At 35.9% G+C, this 18,704-nt stretch overlaps 1 protein-coding gene across 6 annotated transcripts in view; it reads right to left on the minus strand.

Moving 5' to 3' along the window:
• The window catches only part of KIDINS220 (kinase D interacting substrate 220), a 99,797-nt gene that overhangs the window by 77,390 nt on the left and 3,703 nt on the right, over nt 1–18,704 (minus strand). For 3 of the 6 annotated variants that reach the window (XM_044918975.1, XM_021697756.2, XM_044918973.1), the window contains exons 1-5: nt 15,310–15,440; nt 7,208–7,306; nt 6,027–6,125; nt 1,453–1,551; nt 405–506 (exon numbers count right to left, since the gene is read on the minus strand). In XM_044918975.1, coding sequence (XP_044774910.1) covers nt 405–506; nt 1,453–1,551; nt 6,027–6,125; nt 7,208–7,306; nt 15,310–15,417 — 507 coding nt within the window. In that variant the 5' untranslated portion in view covers nt 15,418–15,440. Of the gene's footprint in view, nt 1–404; nt 507–1,452; nt 1,552–6,026; nt 6,126–7,207; nt 7,307–15,309; nt 15,454–18,704 lie in introns of those variants that run through there. The other 3 variants (XM_044918974.1, XM_044918971.1, XM_044918972.1) reach the window with 2 other exon arrangements.

Raw genomic sequence — 18,704 nt, forward strand, 5'->3', positions numbered from 1 at the left:
CATACCAGGAATTGATGTCTTCAGCATTTTAAGTATGAGAGAGAGAGAAAAAAAGCTAAACCTGAATTTTAGAAAGATCATTCTGACAACCATACATAGAAAGCAGCTAGGACTGAAGGTAGAAATAAGAGTTATAACAGAAAACTTCAAATAATGAATATAGGGAATCATCCCTATCTATTTTCCAGAGAATGATGAATGTGATGTAAAAAAAAACAATGGAGGGAGAGTTACTGTGTGTAAGGGATCCACCTATGAGATATCTATCTATATAAAATACATTCATATATATAAACAGAAGATTCACCAGCACAGTCTCATGAGGTCATATGAGAAAACTTGCATTTAGACATACTGAGTAGACGTTACATAGACCGGAACCTGGAAAGCTCCTGCTGACCTACCTTATCGGAGCAGTTGACTTTCGCACCGTTTCGCAGTAGAAGATGCACTATCCCTGCATGGCCTCTCCCCGCTGCCCAGATGACTGGGTAAACACTGTACTGCTAGGAGGCAGGGAGGTGCGGAAGTAGGTAGAGAAGGAGGGGAGGAGGGAGAACGCAAGGGAGCGAGGGAAAGAAAAATGTTTTAGGTAGATACTTACAACACACATTTGCTAAGAAAAGTAAATAGTAAAGGGAGTAATACAAAGTAATATTTTAAAATACCAAGTTACGGATCATTCTCCACTTGAAAAAACATATAATACTCATAAGACATAATCAGCTAATAAAATGCACTCAACCTTAAAGACATATATATTACGAACACATTTATTTTTACAGATTAATACATTTAATATGATTATCTAGCCAACAGGAAAGACTAATAAGAGAAATGTGTAATATAATCCTTCCATTAACTTACATAATCCTTCTATTAACTTGAATAAGTTTCTCCTTTTTTAAGAAGCTTTATTGAGGTATAACTGACAAAATCGCAAGATATTTAAAGTGTACAACATGATTATCTGACATATGTATACAGTATAAAAGGATGTCCCCCATCAGAAGGATAATCTCTCAATCAGCAGTCTGAGATCAAGTCTCAAACAGAGTAGTAACGCATGTATTACCATGTAAAGAAATGTATAGAAAAATGGTATGGATATTTGGTAAACACCCTTTTTCTTTAAATAAGTTTAGATTAAGAATGCATACCCACAGAATACAGGCAAGATGACTTAGGGATTTCAAAATCTCCTTTTGAAATGTTATATGTTATAATTAACATTTAAGCTCTAAGAGTTGCCTTTTTGTTGATAAAAACTGAGAAATAAGCTTAGCCTGAGAAAAAAATTCTCGTTGTGATTTGACATCACATTTTGCATTATTATTTTTATTAACATCTAGATAATTTCTATTCAATCTGAAGTCTAAAATATAATCAGCCTTAAGTATTACCTAAAGAACTTACCACTCATATTACAGTGAAATTTTTGTGAACGCTTACCAAACCAGTGACACTTGGATTGGCACCATGAGAAAGAAGTAACTCTACCACTTCAGTACGGCCTTTATAACATGCCCACATAAGAGCTGTCCATCCTCCCTAAGGAAAAAAGGGTTGGGGGGACAGAAAACTTTTGGTCATCTCCAAGCACAAAATGCCATTAATGAAGTTCCTTCTTTGACTATTTCTACATAAAACCATTGTGTATGAAGGCACTACTATGTAGTTTTAAATCCCCAAGCTCCCCAGACAAATACACAATAGTATCTGAAATAAGTCAAATCTCTTAATTCCAAAATTACTCCAAATTTTGACTGTATCATGGAAACTAAAATAGAGAACATTCATGTTAGATTTTTCAAATTTCCAAGATTTATTTTGGCTGTTTAAAAATTTTTTCTTCAAAATACTTTCTATGTCCCTAGATATTCTTTTATGAGTCTAGACTTTTTCTAAAGAGGCATTCTAGCAATCATACTCAACTCCTGCATTAAACACATCCTGTAAATCCCAGATCATTACAGCACCTCTTCTTAAAAATGAGAGGATACTGAGGCAGAGATCTGCAGATCACAATTTCCAGTGTGAATTCACCAAGTATGAATGAACAACATTATGACATTCTATTTTCTAAACTATAGGAGCAATTTTCTTTTCTTTTTTATTTTAAGCAATTTTCTCTTCAGCTATAATGCAATTCAGTAAAAAAGACCAATGTAATCAAATTATACGAAGAAATAAATGTTTTGGTTTTTTTAAACCAGCATTTAAATCCACATTTGGTTCTGAGAATATAAATCACTTAATCCTTCTGAGTCTCTTTCATCATCACTAAAAAGGAGATTAAAAAATATTTGCCCTGATCTGAAAAAGGCACAGTTGTAGAAAGGGAAAACAGATCAGTGGTGGCCAGCGGCTGAAGAGTGGGTGGAGGATATAATTATAAAGGAGCAGGTGGGTGTACTGTTGAGGTGATGGAACTGCTCTGTATAGGACATGGTGGTAGACATAAGACATTATGCACTTGTCAAAACCCCGGGAACTATACACCATAAGAGTGAATTTTACTGTGTGCAAATGTTTTAAAAATCAACCAGAATATGGAAAGAAAAAATTCAATACAGACTGGGCCAAATGAATCTAACTGTATTACAAATGAATCACAAAATCACGTAACTACCTAGAAGCTAACCCTAGGTAACTTTGGAAAGCAATATTTTGACTGAATACTGTAATGTTAAAGAGAGAAAGAACTGTACACAAACACTGTACTTAGTAGGCAAATCTGTTTCTCTTGGAGTATTGATTAGAAATTCTGGAACTGCTTTATTTGTATACTAGGGTTGAACAAACAAGTAAATATATTGTGTAGATAACAGAGCCAGATTTGTCACCATCAGAGAAGAGTTACAACTTAGGGAAAGGGAAAAGGTTATTAACAAATTGGGTTGGCAGTCTCTTTAAAAAAAAAAAAATACAAACACACACAAATACAGAAATAGATGCATGTATATGCAAGAGTTAGTATACAGACATGTATTTTCTATGTCTATCCATTGAGAAGGACTACAAGTAGTGATACCCCAGTAACAATAAGCTCACCTAACACCTAAACCAAGATATTGGTTTCTCGATACCATTTTCCGATAAAAGAAACCATGGTTCCTTGGAAAACTGATTGATTCCAGGGCTGATAATCAGGAAAATAAGCCAGGAAAAATACAAGATAAACATGGGCCTGAAGTATATGATGCCAGAAAGTAAGGAAGTGCTTTAAAAAAAAAGATAGGGCATCTCAAAAGGGCACAGAAGCTCCCAATGGCCAAAGTTGGAACAACCTGAGCAGGAAAGTAAGTAGAGAACTAAATTATAACCCAAAGAATAAAATAAATATTCATCAGACTATATATATTTATAGATATCTAACTACATACAAATACATAGAGAGAGACATGGAAAGACAAAGAACTCTTCCTTACAGAAGAATTCAAATTAATCAACGTATAGGGAATGAGGGAAGTAGAAAAATCACCATTATAACACCACAGTAGTAACTGCTGCATGCAAGATACATTGGTAGATGTTAAAATAAATGAGTGAAAGTTTAATCAAAAGCGGGACATTTGTATAGTTTCAAAGTATCTTCTCCAAAATACTTAGTAATTACAAAGGGGGAAACAGTAATCTTACAGTGAATAAATCTGGCAGACAATACCAAGAGATCAAAGTTAACATTACCAGTGACGGGTTTGCTATCATGTACCTAGATGTGGTGTGCTGAGAAGAGACTACCATCTCTGTGCTATCCTTCCCAACAAAGCACAATCTCAATCTAATCATGAGAAACATCAATCTAAAATGAGAGACATCCTAAAAATGCCAGAGGAGGGGCGCCTGGGTGGGTTAAGCCTCTGCCACAGGCTCAGGTCATGATCTCAGGGTCCTGGGATCAAACCCTGAGTCAGGCTCCCTGCTTAGTGGGGAGTCTGCTTCTCCTTCTCCTTCTGCCCCTCCCCCTGCTCTCATGCACTCATTCTCTCTCTCTCTCTAATAAATAAAATCTTTAAAAAACTAAAATAAAAAAATAAAAAACAAAAATGCCAGAGGAGCAATCTTCAAAAGGTCAAGGTCATGAAAGCCAAGGAAAGGCTGACAATTTATTTAGGTCAAATTATAGAGCTTAGCATTTAGTCAAATCTTAAATACACCACATTTTAATCTTTAAAATGCCTGCCCAGAATTGTTTTAATATCATGCTCTCTTTTTAATTTGTATAATGTCACCCTACACAAGAATTTAGGAGAAAACTACGCCCGAATTTGCAAAATGAAAAGGTTAGAAATGAATACCATTAGTTTAGTGCCCACAAAGGTCCCCTTAAGAAAAAAATCCTTACATTAAAAAAAAAAAAAAAAAATCCTCACTAGACTTTGAGATGTTATATCCTGGCTCTTACTGAACCCAAAGACAAACCCTGGCGGGCACTCTCCTCCCCTACACAAGTCCCAGGGACTCTGCCTTCCCTCACAGCTCAGCAGTTACTACCACCACCCAGTCCGTTGAGGTTAGGGTCCCTCAACACTAACTATTCAGGGAGACACAGCCCTCAGTTTCCCCAATTGTGGTGTTTTAAAGCCAAACATTAAGACCCTGTAAATATGTTAAAAGATGCTGTGGTAATTACTTAGGGGAAATAAAGAAACATATGGAAAACTAAAAAAGCTTAAGATCATTTTGTACAAATCTTCCTAAGTCTGACACATTCATAATGTGTCCTTTATAGTTCCTAACTCCCTATTAATATATGTGGAAGAGCAATAGAGGAGAAAACCTTTGTAGTAAGGCAGACCTGGGTTCAAAACTCAGCCTGACTGCTTTGGGCAAAGGGCACTTCCTCCAGTTTCAATTTCCTGAACTATATACATTGAGAACAAAATGTATCCCTAGCCCAGAGGATTGTTCTGAGAAGTCAACTAAGCATAGAGAAGCTAAAGCACATAAAGAGACCAGGCATAGAATAGGTACCTAATATTAATTCATCTGATTAACTGGTTTGGGGCCTTTAATAACCTCCACACATTTCCTTTCTACTTTATATCCCGGCATGAGAACACCACATTTTACTCTCGCCTGCCATACCAACCCATCCTCTGCCTAGGTTACTGAGTACATCATGATCTTCTCTCCCTAAACTTTTAGAGCAATATACTTTAACTTCTTTTCAGAAATAAGTAGAATATAAATAGTTCTGTATCTTCCTATAAAAATAAGTATGCCACCTACTTCATTAAGTTTGAGAATACATTTAAGATTATAGAGGTAAACATACTGTGTAAATTATAATTATAATATAATAGTAAGTACAAGATGGTAGAATGCTGCAGTTTCTTAAAAACTCAGACCGCCTGCACTTCATTATCAGCAAGGTAGTACATATTTTACACGTCAAGGCAGATCAATTCCTTCCTCTCTTCCACTGTTAAAATTAACTTTGGAAAAGGCTGAATATTTCACAGAATAAATAAGCTAGAAATGATCTCTTTCTTCATCTTTATGTCTTAAGCAGATGCCAGGAGCAAATAAGAGCTAAGATAATTAAGGGTCATATTTTGTTAAACTTGTAATGTGTATAGACTAGTAATGTGCTCATGCCTGAACACAATTAACATTTTTTAAATAAATTTATAAATATTATTCTGAAAATTATAACTTTAAACAACTGAAAATATTTTTAAAACTATACTGTCCCTCTTAAAGTTCCTCTTCAAGGAAACCATTCTCTCATATAAGTTTTAAAGCATTGATATACTGAAAGTTAATGAGTTGTTTTTAGTTAATATTTCAGAATTTTAAACTCTGAAACAAACTGAAAATGATGACTAAGAATATTCTAAAACGGTCATTATATCCCCTGGGTTTTCACACATTCTTGAGAGTTGTTTCAACGCCCAGCCCCAAATCCTAAAAGATTATAATATAACCCCCACACACAAAAATAAAATGTTCCAGACATACCTATTACTGTTAGTAAGATTCCAGCTAATTAAACAACATATCATAACCAACGTACATACCATATCACGGTGCTCCAAGTTGACCCCACATTTAAGCAGTTCTTCCACAATGTGCACGTGCCCTTCTTTTGATGCTGATATAAGCGCTGTCCAGTTATCCTTGAACACACAGTCACCAATGTTATCATTTCAAAACCAAAAATAACAATCCAAAGTGAGGAAAAATAAATTTGAGTTTACATACCAAATGATCATACCAAACTGACATGATTTGACCCACTCTGAACTACTCTAAAATAACACTGCAGCATGAGCTCTGTTAAGAACATATCTGTGCATGAGGCAGTGGTGCCAAAATGCTTTCACAACTGCTTGGTCAGTCTCTTCACTGGACGCCTAATCATATACTGTGTTTTTTTTAAAAAAAGAAAAGATGACTATCAAAACCTTAAAGCTAATCCTTGTGGCTGGCAACCATTACAATAAATTGAAATTAAAGAGCCTGTCATCAGATTTAAGAGCACATTCATAGGCTATTAAACTAAGGCAATCCCATATGATAAATTTAGAAACTACGTGATAAAGAAAAAACTACTGTCCTTTATTTTTAAATAAAGGCTACAAGTATCCAAGTATATGTGCTTCTATTCAGCCAGTGCCATCTATATACAAAAAACATGAAGAGCTGAGACCTTTCATTTAAAGTAAAAATTTCTCTCCTGCATCACGCCTTTAAAAAACTGACTTAGCGTCTTTGCCCCCTGCTCAAAATAAAGCTGTTACCTTTCTAGCCCTGTCCGCCATGGTGCTTAGCAGCCAGGGGTGCATGGTCTCAGACATATTTACCAAGTAAAACACTGACTTGAGGGGCGCCTGGGTGGCTCAGTCATTAAGCGTCTGCCTTCGGCTCAGGTCATGATCCCAGGGTCCTGGGATCGAGCCCCGCATCGGGCTCCCTGCTCAGCAGGGAGTCTACTTCTCCCTCTCCCACTCCCCCTGCTTGTGTTCCCTCTCTCGCTGTGTCTCTCTATGTCAAATAAATAAATAAAATCTTTAAAAAAATAAAATAAAAATAAATAAATAAATAAATAAAAAACTGACTTAGCATATTATTAGTCAAAGTTAAGATAGATCTGAAAGAACAATTGTAATCTACTAATTTTGAATCACTTCTTAAAAACAAAGAGCAAAGTTAAGGAAAAGAAAAAGACAAAAAATAAGTAGATTATTTTAATATATACCAAATCTTCCAGATTGCAATTAGCTCCATTCTTAATTAACTCTTTCACTATTTCCAGATTGCCTTGCTCAGCGGCTATCATCAATGGGGTCTGGCCACACTAGGGAATATAAGAGACACAGAGGGCTTTATGAAATGCCACAGTTAAACATACCACAGTCATGTTTTCACAACAGTATGTTAAACATTGTTTACAGAATTTCTTAAATTTAGAAACACGTTTGAAATCTTAAGTTTTCAGTTTGCTAATAATATAGAAGTCAAAGAGAAAAAGAAAAAAATTTTTTAAAGATTTTATTTATTTGTCAGAAAGAGAGAGAGGGAGAGAGAGCACAAGCAGGGGAAGCAGCAGGCAGAGGGAGAAGAAGGCTCCCTGCTGAACAAGGAGCCTGATGTGGTACCCGATCCCAGAACCCCCGGATCATGACCTGAGCCGAAGGCAGACACTCAACTGACTGAGCCACCCAGGCGTCCCTGAAACATTTTTTTACTACAGCATTATTAGTCTGGTTTTGGCACTACAATTTCATTCAAAATAAGTAAACATGAATACTAGGCTCTGAAAAGTAATTACCACAATATATATAAAAATCTTAGCATATCTATAATACATTATATGTTAAGAAAAAAAAGAAGATAGCAGGAAGGAAGAATGAAGGGGGGGAAATCGGAGGGGGAGACGAACCATGAGAGACTATGGACTCTGAGAAACAAACTGAGGGTTTTAGAGGGGAGGGGGGTGGGGGGTGGGTTAGCCCGGTGATGGGTATTAAGGAGGGCACGTACTGCATGGAGCACTGGGTGTTATACGCAAACAATGAATCATGGAACACTACATCAAAAACTAATGATGTAATGTATGGTGATTAACAACATAATAAAAAAAATTTTTTTTTAAAAAGGTGCATATTGCCTAAAATTAGTGATCCATCCATAAGCTTCCATTCTGACTAGTGGATCACAACTGCATTCTGGGTTGTCAGAATATGGATGTACCAGTTTATTTGTCCATTCATTTATTGAAAAGCATTTTGTTAGCTTCTGGTGTTTGGTTGTAAATAAAGCTGCATAAACATTCAAAAAAATAACAAAATTTTCTAACTATACCAGATAAAATATGATATAGAACATGATTTTAACTGTATATATAAGATGTTCATCAGGACAAGAGGGAGGAAAGTAAAACAATAAATAAAAACAATATACGTGCTATATATAATATATATATAGTTTTTTAAGACCTCCCTTAAAACCTTAACTCATTAAACTAAAGCTTCTTCTAATTACACACTTGCCCAGCCTACGTGCCTAGAATGAGCCACAGTAGTAAGAGACAGTACTTCCTGAGCTCTGAGACAGTGCAGCAGGACCCGGGCAGCCAGGTCTGGGATGGGTTCCCTCCAGCAGCAAGACTCACCTACCCCAAGTACGATAATACACACATGGTCATCTTCTGTAAGTGCCATGGTATGAAACAGATGAGCAGCACTGGGCTAACAGTGATAGTACTAAAGATTTAGTAAGGTATATGAGAAAAAATTTACACCAAAAATAAAGTTCAATTAGACAAATATTTTTTTAAGCATCTACTTATTATGTGTATATCAGTGTGGTGGAAAATATCTGTGATTTTTTAAAATGCTAATATGGCATAGTTTCTCTGCCTAAAATCCTCAGTGGTTTTCTATTGCTCTTTTGGATCAGAACCAAAATACTTACAGTGGCCATGGCAGGACTACCTCAAAACTTACTCCATGCCATTTCCTCCTCACCAACATACCCTTAAGCTCTTTCCCATCTCTGGACACTCACACAAAGTTTTCCCTCTGTCCCACCCAATTAACTGCCACCCATCCTTCAGTTCTTGGGTCAAACATCAACCCTTCAAAGAAGCCTAACTAACCCCCTCTAATATTCTTTTACTATACTAATCCTTGTTTGTAATTACTTATATTTGTGTGATTAACAACTGATTATTGTTCATTTCTCCTAAAGGCTCTAAACTCCATGAGGGTGAGAAGCATGTCTGTTTTTTTTTTTAAATTTAGTACTGTTTTCCCCAAAAAAGAGAGGCAAACCAAGAAAAAGACTCTTAAATATAGAGAACAAACTGATGGTTAACAGAGGGGAGATGGGTGGGGGATGGGTTAAAAAGGTGACTGGGATCAAGGAGTACGCTTGTCATGATGAGCACCAGGTATTATATGGAAGTGCTGAATCACTAAATTGTACATCTGAAAATAATATTACACTGTATGAAAAAAATAAACATAAGTGTAAATGCAAAAATAGTAATAATATAATAATAATAATACTGTATTGCCAGTGTGAAGGACAGTGACTGTCACACAGGTACTCAAATATTTGTTGAGTAAATGAGAGAGCAAAGGCTCAAAGAATTAAAAAAATCTGTCGGTGGCAACATATAAAAAAGCAAATAATTATAATAACTGACAAAGTACAACAGATGCTTTTATAAGAATAATACAAGTAAAGAGTTAAACACAAATACTCATTAAAACAAAGTACAAAAGTAAATCACATTAAATAGAAACATTCTTATATAACAATGGATACTAAATTATACATCATTCAACCAGTCATTAGGGAATGAGGTATTATGCACAAATAGATTTTCCAGGTGAAAAAGTTTATCCTTTAAACATTAAATTTGATTATATATTTTATGATAACCATTATTTTAAAAAGCAATGCACACATTACTTACTACTTGTTAAACAGATTACCTTAAACATGTTTACAATTGAGTCATAACTACAGACATCAATTATTACACCAAGCTTGCCTCTGTCAGCTCTAACACCTCTTTGACAAACTTTCTATAGCATCCTTCTCCATTCTAATGGACTGAGATAAAAAGTGAGATAACAAAGTCATTGGTATAATACATAAATTAAAGCCAATTAATCCGGAATCCATGGCCCTAAGGATATATTAATTTTACATCAGAGTTTTCAGATTAGTAATTCCAGAGACTCAGAAGTTTTCTGTTTACTTTCTGGGGTCACAGTCACATTTCAGATTGTTCACAGAGATAGGTGCTTCTAAAGTATGAGGGAAAAAATAACATAGATGTGCATAAATACCTATAACACAAATAAGAAAGATGGTATAAATTTGATTAACTAGAAACAAGCCAGATGAAAGACTTGAATAGTCATTAGTTTCTCTCGCAAAAACTATTATTTGTCTCTCCAGTACCCAGAGTGACAGGATTTTGTTTAGGCGTAGCAATGTGCTCAGCTAAAAAAAATCCACATTGTTCAGCTTCACTTGCAGCTGGAAATAATCCCATGATACTGCTCTAGTTAAGTCTCCCAGAATAGCTCGGTAATTAGACTAGCTCAGCCGGCATGTGTTTTTCCTTCTTCTTGCCCCATATGTGGACACAGTGCTGGAGTTGTAGCAAGATGGCTGATATGCAGTCACCAGCACTCAGTGAGGAGTGGAGAGATGGGAAGAAGGAGCCTGGGAAGATATCGTGAAGCCATCCTAACAACCTTGGAATGGTTCCTCCAGCTTGTCATCATGTGAGAAAAGTAAGACCTTACTTTGATTAAGACACTGTTTTAGGAGCTATTACATGCAATCCAAAGTAATTCTCAACTGATACACCTTTTTTAGTTACACTAATCAAAAAGATAAATAATTTTCAAAAAAGGTTACCATGAAGTTGTATTAAATTTTCAAAGATAGAAGAAAAGTTACCTTATAAGCTAGGCCTTATAACAAAACATTTATTTATTCTACTAGTTCTTGCTTAACCAATCTTGTAACTACACTTCTGGAGACAGAGTAACTTAGAAACAGCCATGACAACTTTATTTTTCTGCTTCAAAATGAATCACTAAAGGCCCCTTCCATACCTAATCCCACACATCCCAGTAAACCCCAAGTCCATTGCTTCCCAAAATACACAGAATGACATACTTCATGTAACCCTACTCCACTTGTAATAACCTCAAGCCAAAACACATTAGAACAAACACTGCACCAACTGAAGTTTCCCCAACAGGTCCCATACTTATCTCAGCTTCCCAGAAGACTACAATGCAAAAATATTTCCTATTCAGCATCTCTTTGCTCTTCCCAATTCCTAGGTAGTCCTACTTCTATTTATTTAGATGTACTAGACCTCAATAACCATTGCCCTTTAAAGCAAACCTTTGGAGAATGTATACTTCTTCCAATAATTTTAGTGAAATTAAAACATTTTTAAATTTCCCTTTGAAATGTCCCTCAGAGCCTTTTTCTAAGCACATAACAAAATGCACCCCTTAAATTTAGACTCCCACTTCAGCACTATAATCTTGTACCAAGAAGAGCTGAGAGTAACTTTCTGTTCTTTTCTAAAAGGGAAGGGGAAGGGGAAGGGAAAGGAAAAAGAAAAAGAAAAAGAAAAAGAAAGTCTTCACTTCTCTACAAAGGGCAAAGATCTGCCATTATTGAGAATATTCACAGGCCACGAGCTACCTAGTTTACAAATAAAGCAGAGAGAAAAGAAGACAAGAAATTAGCATTTACTGATGACAGCCAATTGTATGCTAAACACAGTATGGCAATTTTCCCCACATTATTTTATTTTGTTTTATTGATGTAATCTTTAAGAGACCTTTTCAAAACTGATAAACAAAACACATTAAGTAATTAAATACTTTAAAGGGCAAGAAAGAAGAGAAGAAAATCCACACAATCCACACAACTTTACAGAATTCTATAAAGTTTAAATTTTATCAGAAGCTGTAAGCAAAATGCCAAAAAAGGCCTTGAGAAAGCTACTTTCTCTCCAACCCTCACATTGAGCCATAATTGAAAAATCCAGGTTGTTTCAAATCATTATTTTAAAACTCCAATTTCAACTGATGCAATACTAAACTAGATATAATTACCATCAATATCTGGGGTGCCTGGGTGGCTCATGTGGTTAAGCAGCTGACTCATGATTTCGCCTCAGGTCATGATCTCAGGGTTGTGAGATCAAGCCCCTCATCGGGCTCCACACTCAGCACAGCATCTACTTGAGATTATCCCTCTCCCTCTCCCTCTTCACCTCCCTCCAAATGTGTGCTCTCTAAATAAATAAATTAATACTAAAAATTTAAAAATAAATACCATTAATATCAGTTAAATGCTACCTCATGCATGATATCTAGTGAAACTCTATACCAAATATACTTCATTCTTTATGGGAATAAGATTAATATACTTTTGTGCTTATTGATGTGCTATATTTCTCCTAAGTGAAGCTATTTTCTCAGTATTCCCATAGAAAATGTCTATGAAGTAAAATTTAATCTTTTTAAAATATCATTTTATTATTCCAAATATGCTAATATATGCTAATAAAATGACTACTTTTGTAAATAACTCTTTATAACAATGAACAATCTCCAATTACAAATTTTCTCTCTTATCTATTTAAAACAATTATTGACAACACATAATCACAGAAGAGTTACCTAACCAAAACATATTGTGTTCAATATAGAAACACTGAAAATATCGGCATATCATTAGATGAACTTATTCTGAAAACTCAAAGAATGGCAACTGAGCATAAACAGATTATAGCTTGAAATAAAACAGAACAGAGTTCAAATCTGGGTTCTAGCATTAATATCTGGGATAAGAAACTAAGGGATTAAGCCATTTACCTGTAAATCAAGATAAATAAAAGCATTATTCTTTAAAGAGTTGCTATGCAAATTAAATGAGCTGATTCAATAAAATCATTAACTATCATAAGGTTATTGCAATGACAAAATAACAAAATTTTATGTTAAGATTTCCTTACAACAATTAACATTTAATGAAATTAGGTACCTTATGTCAAAAATAATAATCATAATCATAAAGTAGTAATTGCTGATTCCACAACTTTAAAAACATTTACAATATTTGCATATTCATGTTCATAGCAGCACTATTCACAACAGACAAGAGGAAGAAAAAAGCCCAACTGTCCATCAACAGATAAATGCATAAGCAAAATTCAATGGAATCGTATTTAGCTTTAAAAAAGAAAGAAATCAGAGCACCTGGGTGGCTCAGTCGGTTAAGCATCTACCTTCAGCTCAGGTCATGATCCCAGGGTCCTGGGGTAAAACCCCGCATCAGGCTCCCTGCTCAGTGGGGAGTCTGCTTCTCCCTCTGCCTCTGCCCTTCCCCACTGCTCATTCGTTCGTTTTCTCTCTCTCAAATAAATAAAATAAAATCTTTAAATAAAATAAAAAGGAAAGAAATCTTGTCACATGCTACAACATGATTGAACCTTAAGGATATTATGCTAAGTGAAATCAGCCATCACAAAGACAAATACTGTAAGATTCCACTTATATGAGGTACTGAGAGTAGTCAAATTCATAGAAACAGAAAGTAGAAGAATAGTTACCAGGAGCTGGAGAGAGAAAGAAATAGGGAGTTGCTGTTTTATAGGTATGAAGTTTTAGATTTGAAAAAGTTCTGGAATATTTCACAACATTATGAATTAGTCACACAAGTGAACACAAATGAAATGGTTCAGATGATAAATTTTATATTTTGTCCCCATAACAAAAAAAATGAAACTCTTTACATGTCTACACACACAGATACATACATGTACACACATACAGACATACATATACATGTATCAATCCTCATTCACCTTATTCACTGGCAAAAAAATTATACTACATTGAAAATACAGTTTTAAGAAAGTTTTGTTTTTTTCTTAAGTTAATTTATTTCTTTATTTTTAAGTAATCTCTACACCCAATGTGGGGCTCGAACTCACAATCAGAAGACCATGGTCACATGCTCTTCAAGCGGAGCCAGTCAGGCTCAGCTTAAGTTTTATTTTTCTTAAATTTTATAAAATAAATACAAACTTTGGCACTTAAATAATTCATACTAAAAGTTTTTTAATCCCTAAAATGCTGTACTGTGGTGCTTCATGATGAAATAAAATCAATAGTTTACTTATTTGTATTGTTGAACAGAAATATCTAATAGAAGTTAATGAAAATGGTAAATATATGGGGGCCCCTGGGTGGCTCAGTCATTAAGAGTCTGCCTTCAGGTCAGGTCAGGGTCCTGGGATCGAGTCCCACATCGGGCTCCCTGCTCGGCGGGAAGCCTGCTTCTCCCTCTCCCATTCCCCCTGCTTGTGTTCCTGCTCTCACTATCTCTTTCTCTGTCAAATAAATAAATAAAATCTTTTTTAAAAAATGGTAAATATATACTTCCCTATCTTATTAAACAAAACCCACAACCTATTTAACTGTCTCTTAAAGATGCAGTCTGTTTAGGCGAAGAATGAAGGGGGGGAAATCAGAAGGGAAGACGAACCATGAGAGACGATGGACTCTGAAAAACAAACTGAGGGTTCTAGAGGGGAGGGGGGTGGGAGGATGGGTTAGCCCGGTGATGGGTATTAAAGAGGGCATGTTCTGCATGGAGCACTGGGTGTTATACACAAACAATGAATCATGGAACACTACATCAAAAACTAATGATGTAATGTATGGTGATTAACATAACAATGAAAAATTTTTTTAAAAAAAGATGCAGTCTGTTTAAAATCCCTAAGTGTGTGGAATGAATAACTCAGAAAGAGAACTAAGTTTCCATTAAAGAAAATATTTTAAAAATTTTGTCTAATCTATTTCTAAGAAGACTGGGTCTAGAAGCTCTCTAAAACTTCCTAGAAACACTTCAGACTTTAGTCATCAAACTTCCCAAATATTGATTATTCCATCTAAAAAAAAAAAAAGAGTCAATCATAAATCTAAACTCCATACTTAATCATGTATATGAGTTCAAATGTATTCCAAAAGTATGGAATTTGAAGTACTTTTAACAATCTTACCAAGCCTAAGAACTTTATATTTCATACTCACCTGTATGCTTAGCACAATGCCTTGTACACAGTAGTTGGTAGTCAACAAATATTCGTGTAAAGAATTTAATTTTAGAAACATGGTCTTAGGGGGTGTCTGGTTGGCTCAGTTAGTAGAGCATCCGACTCTTGATCCCAGGGTCGTGAGTTCAAGCCCCACACTGGGCGTGAAAAAAAGAAAAAGAAAGGAAACTTGGTCTTACCTCATTTCTCTCATCTACATCTTTGCATTTTTCAAGAAGAGCTTTCAGGGCAGGAATGTTTTCTTCCTCTACGTAATTTATTACACTCTGTGATATCAGAACTGACATCTTCACAGAAAGCTGTAGTTATCTTTATTCCAATACCTGTTAAAAGCAGATTAAATAACACATAATTTGTGATTAGAAAAAAAATAATTTACTACTAACTATATTATCCTTTTTAACCTTACACTTGTACAAACACACCTCCACTGGCAGGAGTAAAAACAAGGCCCCATAGTTCAGCTGTCAAAATGCCCACCCCTCCCTTCCCATGACTCACACACCTCTCAATCTTAACTCATCCAAATCCCAGATGCATCCCCCAAGCCATCCTCATCACCACCCCTAAACAGAAGAAAGTGCTTCACTGTTCCTTCATCTCTGTAAATGGCAGCTCCAGCTCCATTCTTCCATGGAATTATCCATGACTTACCTCGTCCTCGACACTCTACATTCAATCTATTAGAGAATCCTTTTGGCTTCACCTATAAAACATATTTAACATCTAACTACTACTCACCACCTCCATCACAACCACCTTGGCCCAAGCCACTGTGAGTTCTCATCTAGATCCCAACTGCTCTTCCCCACAGTCTATCCTCCACAAGCCACCACAGTGATCTTCTGAAAACCTAAGTCTGACCAGAGCTTCTTAAACCATAATATGCATCAGAATCACCTAGAGACCTTGTAAAACAGATGCCTGGGCCTTACCCTCAGAGATTCTGATTCAGTAGGTATGGGTACAGCCCGAGTCTGATTCTTTAATAAGCTCCCAGGAGATGCTACCACTTCAGCTGCTGCCTGAAGAAGCCTGCCTGGAGTAGCACTGAGTCAGATTCCATCCTTCCTTGCTCAAAGCCCTCCAATGGCGTCTCAAAGAATTCAAATCACATGTGTTACCTTGGTCTCGATGACTCTAACTGACCTCATCTCCTACCACTCCCCCTTACCCATTTCACGGCTTGAACATGCCAAGCGCTGTGCCACCCCAGGGATTCTGTCTACCTAAATCTCTTCCACCAGAAATGCACATGGCCCCCTCCCTCACTTCCTTCACTCACCTGATTAGGAAATTCTAACCTGACCCTGTGATGTAATATAGTAATAACCTCACACATCCTCTGTAGCGGCCCCCACACTCCCACGCCCCTGCTCTGCTTTATGTTATCTGTGGCACTTAACCACCATTGCAAATATATCATATTGTGTGTTTATTGTCCATCTACCACTACTAGAATGTAAATTCAAAAAAAGCAGGCATGTTGTTTTACCCAACTGGACATTGAAATGCAAATAAACAAATCTCAATGCATACCTTGCATAAAATACATATACTAAAATTGACATAAATATCTAAAAGCACAAAACTTTTGGAAGATAATATATACTATTTTGGATTAAGCAAAGATTTATTTGATATAACACGAAAAGCATGGTCCTCAAAAAAAGTAAAGTGATAAATCAGAGTTCACCAAAATTAAAAATTTTTGCTCTAAGAGAATAAAATTACTTGAGGCTGGTGACATCTTTTTTCCTTCCATTTTCCCCCTTCTTGAGCAATGTCAATTACTGGTATCCCAAGTTTGTCCCCTCATTGTATTTTATAGCATATGACTTATTTCTCAAGTTCCACAGGTTCACAGATGGATAGGAATCGTGCCTCAAGATGGGACTCTACCCAGAGCCTCACTCATATCTGATTTAGATTTAGAACTTGAGAACTGATGAGATTCAAATGAGATTTTGAACTTTGAGTGAATGCTTTAATGAGCTGACACTTTGGAGGGCCTTGGGATAGGGTGATGTGTTTTGCACATGGGGTGGAAGTGTATCTCTGGGGACCAGAAGACAGAAACTATTCCACCATATGATTCCATTTATATGACATTCTGGAAAAGGAAAACTATATGGACAGAAAACAGATCAGAGGTTGTCAGTCTAAAGGAGGAGAATGAGGGGACTACATTAGGTGCAAGAGAATTGGGGAAGTTCTGGGACTGCTCTATATTCTGCTTGTGGTGGTATTTACATGATTATATGCATTTGTCAAAATTCAAAACTGGACAGTAAAAAAGGTAAATAATATTGATGTAAATTGTACCTCAATAATACCTATTTTTCAAAAATCCTCAAAAAAAAAGTTATGTTACTTGCTCCAGTAACTTCACTCCTAGGTATCAATTCTAAAAACACAGGAAACATGGACAAAGATTTTAAATACAACACAATTTTATTCATAAGAACAAGGAACTTAGAGATGGGAGATAACGTAAGTTATGTTCACACAGTGGAATAATATACAGTCACCAAATGTTTCAAAAAATTATTATTGACCAAAAAAAATGCTTGTGATATATTCTGTGGCAGAAAAAATTAACTAAAAAAAAACCCAACGACATATACAGCAGCTCAACTATTATAAATATATACATTTTTAAATACTGAAATGAAACAGATCAAATGGTGATGGCATTAATGTAATTTTTATTTTCTTTAGAAATTTTATTTCCTAATTTTCCAGAATGTGATACTTTGTTTTTCCTGAAGTATAATGGACATACAATATCCTATTAGTTTCAAAGTGTACCTCCTGATCCCTCTAAGTCTAGTTGCCATCCATCACCACACAAAGTTATTACAATATTACTGACTGTACTTCCTATGCTGTACATCACATCCCCAAATATATGATACTTCTGTCACTGCAAACCAGTAAGAGATTTTTATTAACCAATATCCAATGCCTTCACTTGTTCTCACATCTTATAGGATCATGTCTAATACCTCAGTAAGGCGTCCAGGATCTGGTTCTACCACTCTTCTCTCTTTATACCAGCACCACTTCCTCCCAAAGCCCAGCGAACCTGACGCAGTCAAAGTTGTCCCTACGTGCATGCTGCTCCACACACCTGCCTTTGCTCAATTTACTCCTTCCATTTTGAACACCATCCTCACATCCACTGTATCAAAGCATCGACCACTCTCTCCAGAGTACAACCATTACCATTTTCTGTCTAACATATTTCCTAAAATCTCACATCAGCCTAACCGACTCTCAGTGCCCTACTTTAGGGTCTTCATCATCTATGCTAATCAAGACTCCTTTGGGTACAAGAGACAAATTTAAACTAGCTTAAGCAAAACAGGAAATTCATCTTAAGGATACTGATTTATTTCCCATAACCACACTGTGGGAATGGTGGGTGCCACTGGACTTCAAATGCCAGCAGAATTCTCGTTCTCTATTGGCTTAATCTACTTTCATTATAGACCAACTTCCTCTACACAAATGGGAATATGGCTGCCAATAGCGATCTAGTCCCAAATCAGATAGTTTCTCAAAAGAGAGA

The sequence above is a fragment of the Neomonachus schauinslandi genome, chromosome 10 (assembly GCF_002201575.2).
Source record: "Neomonachus schauinslandi chromosome 10, ASM220157v2, whole genome shotgun sequence".
NCBI lineage: Eukaryota > Metazoa > Chordata > Mammalia > Carnivora > Phocidae > Neomonachus > Neomonachus schauinslandi.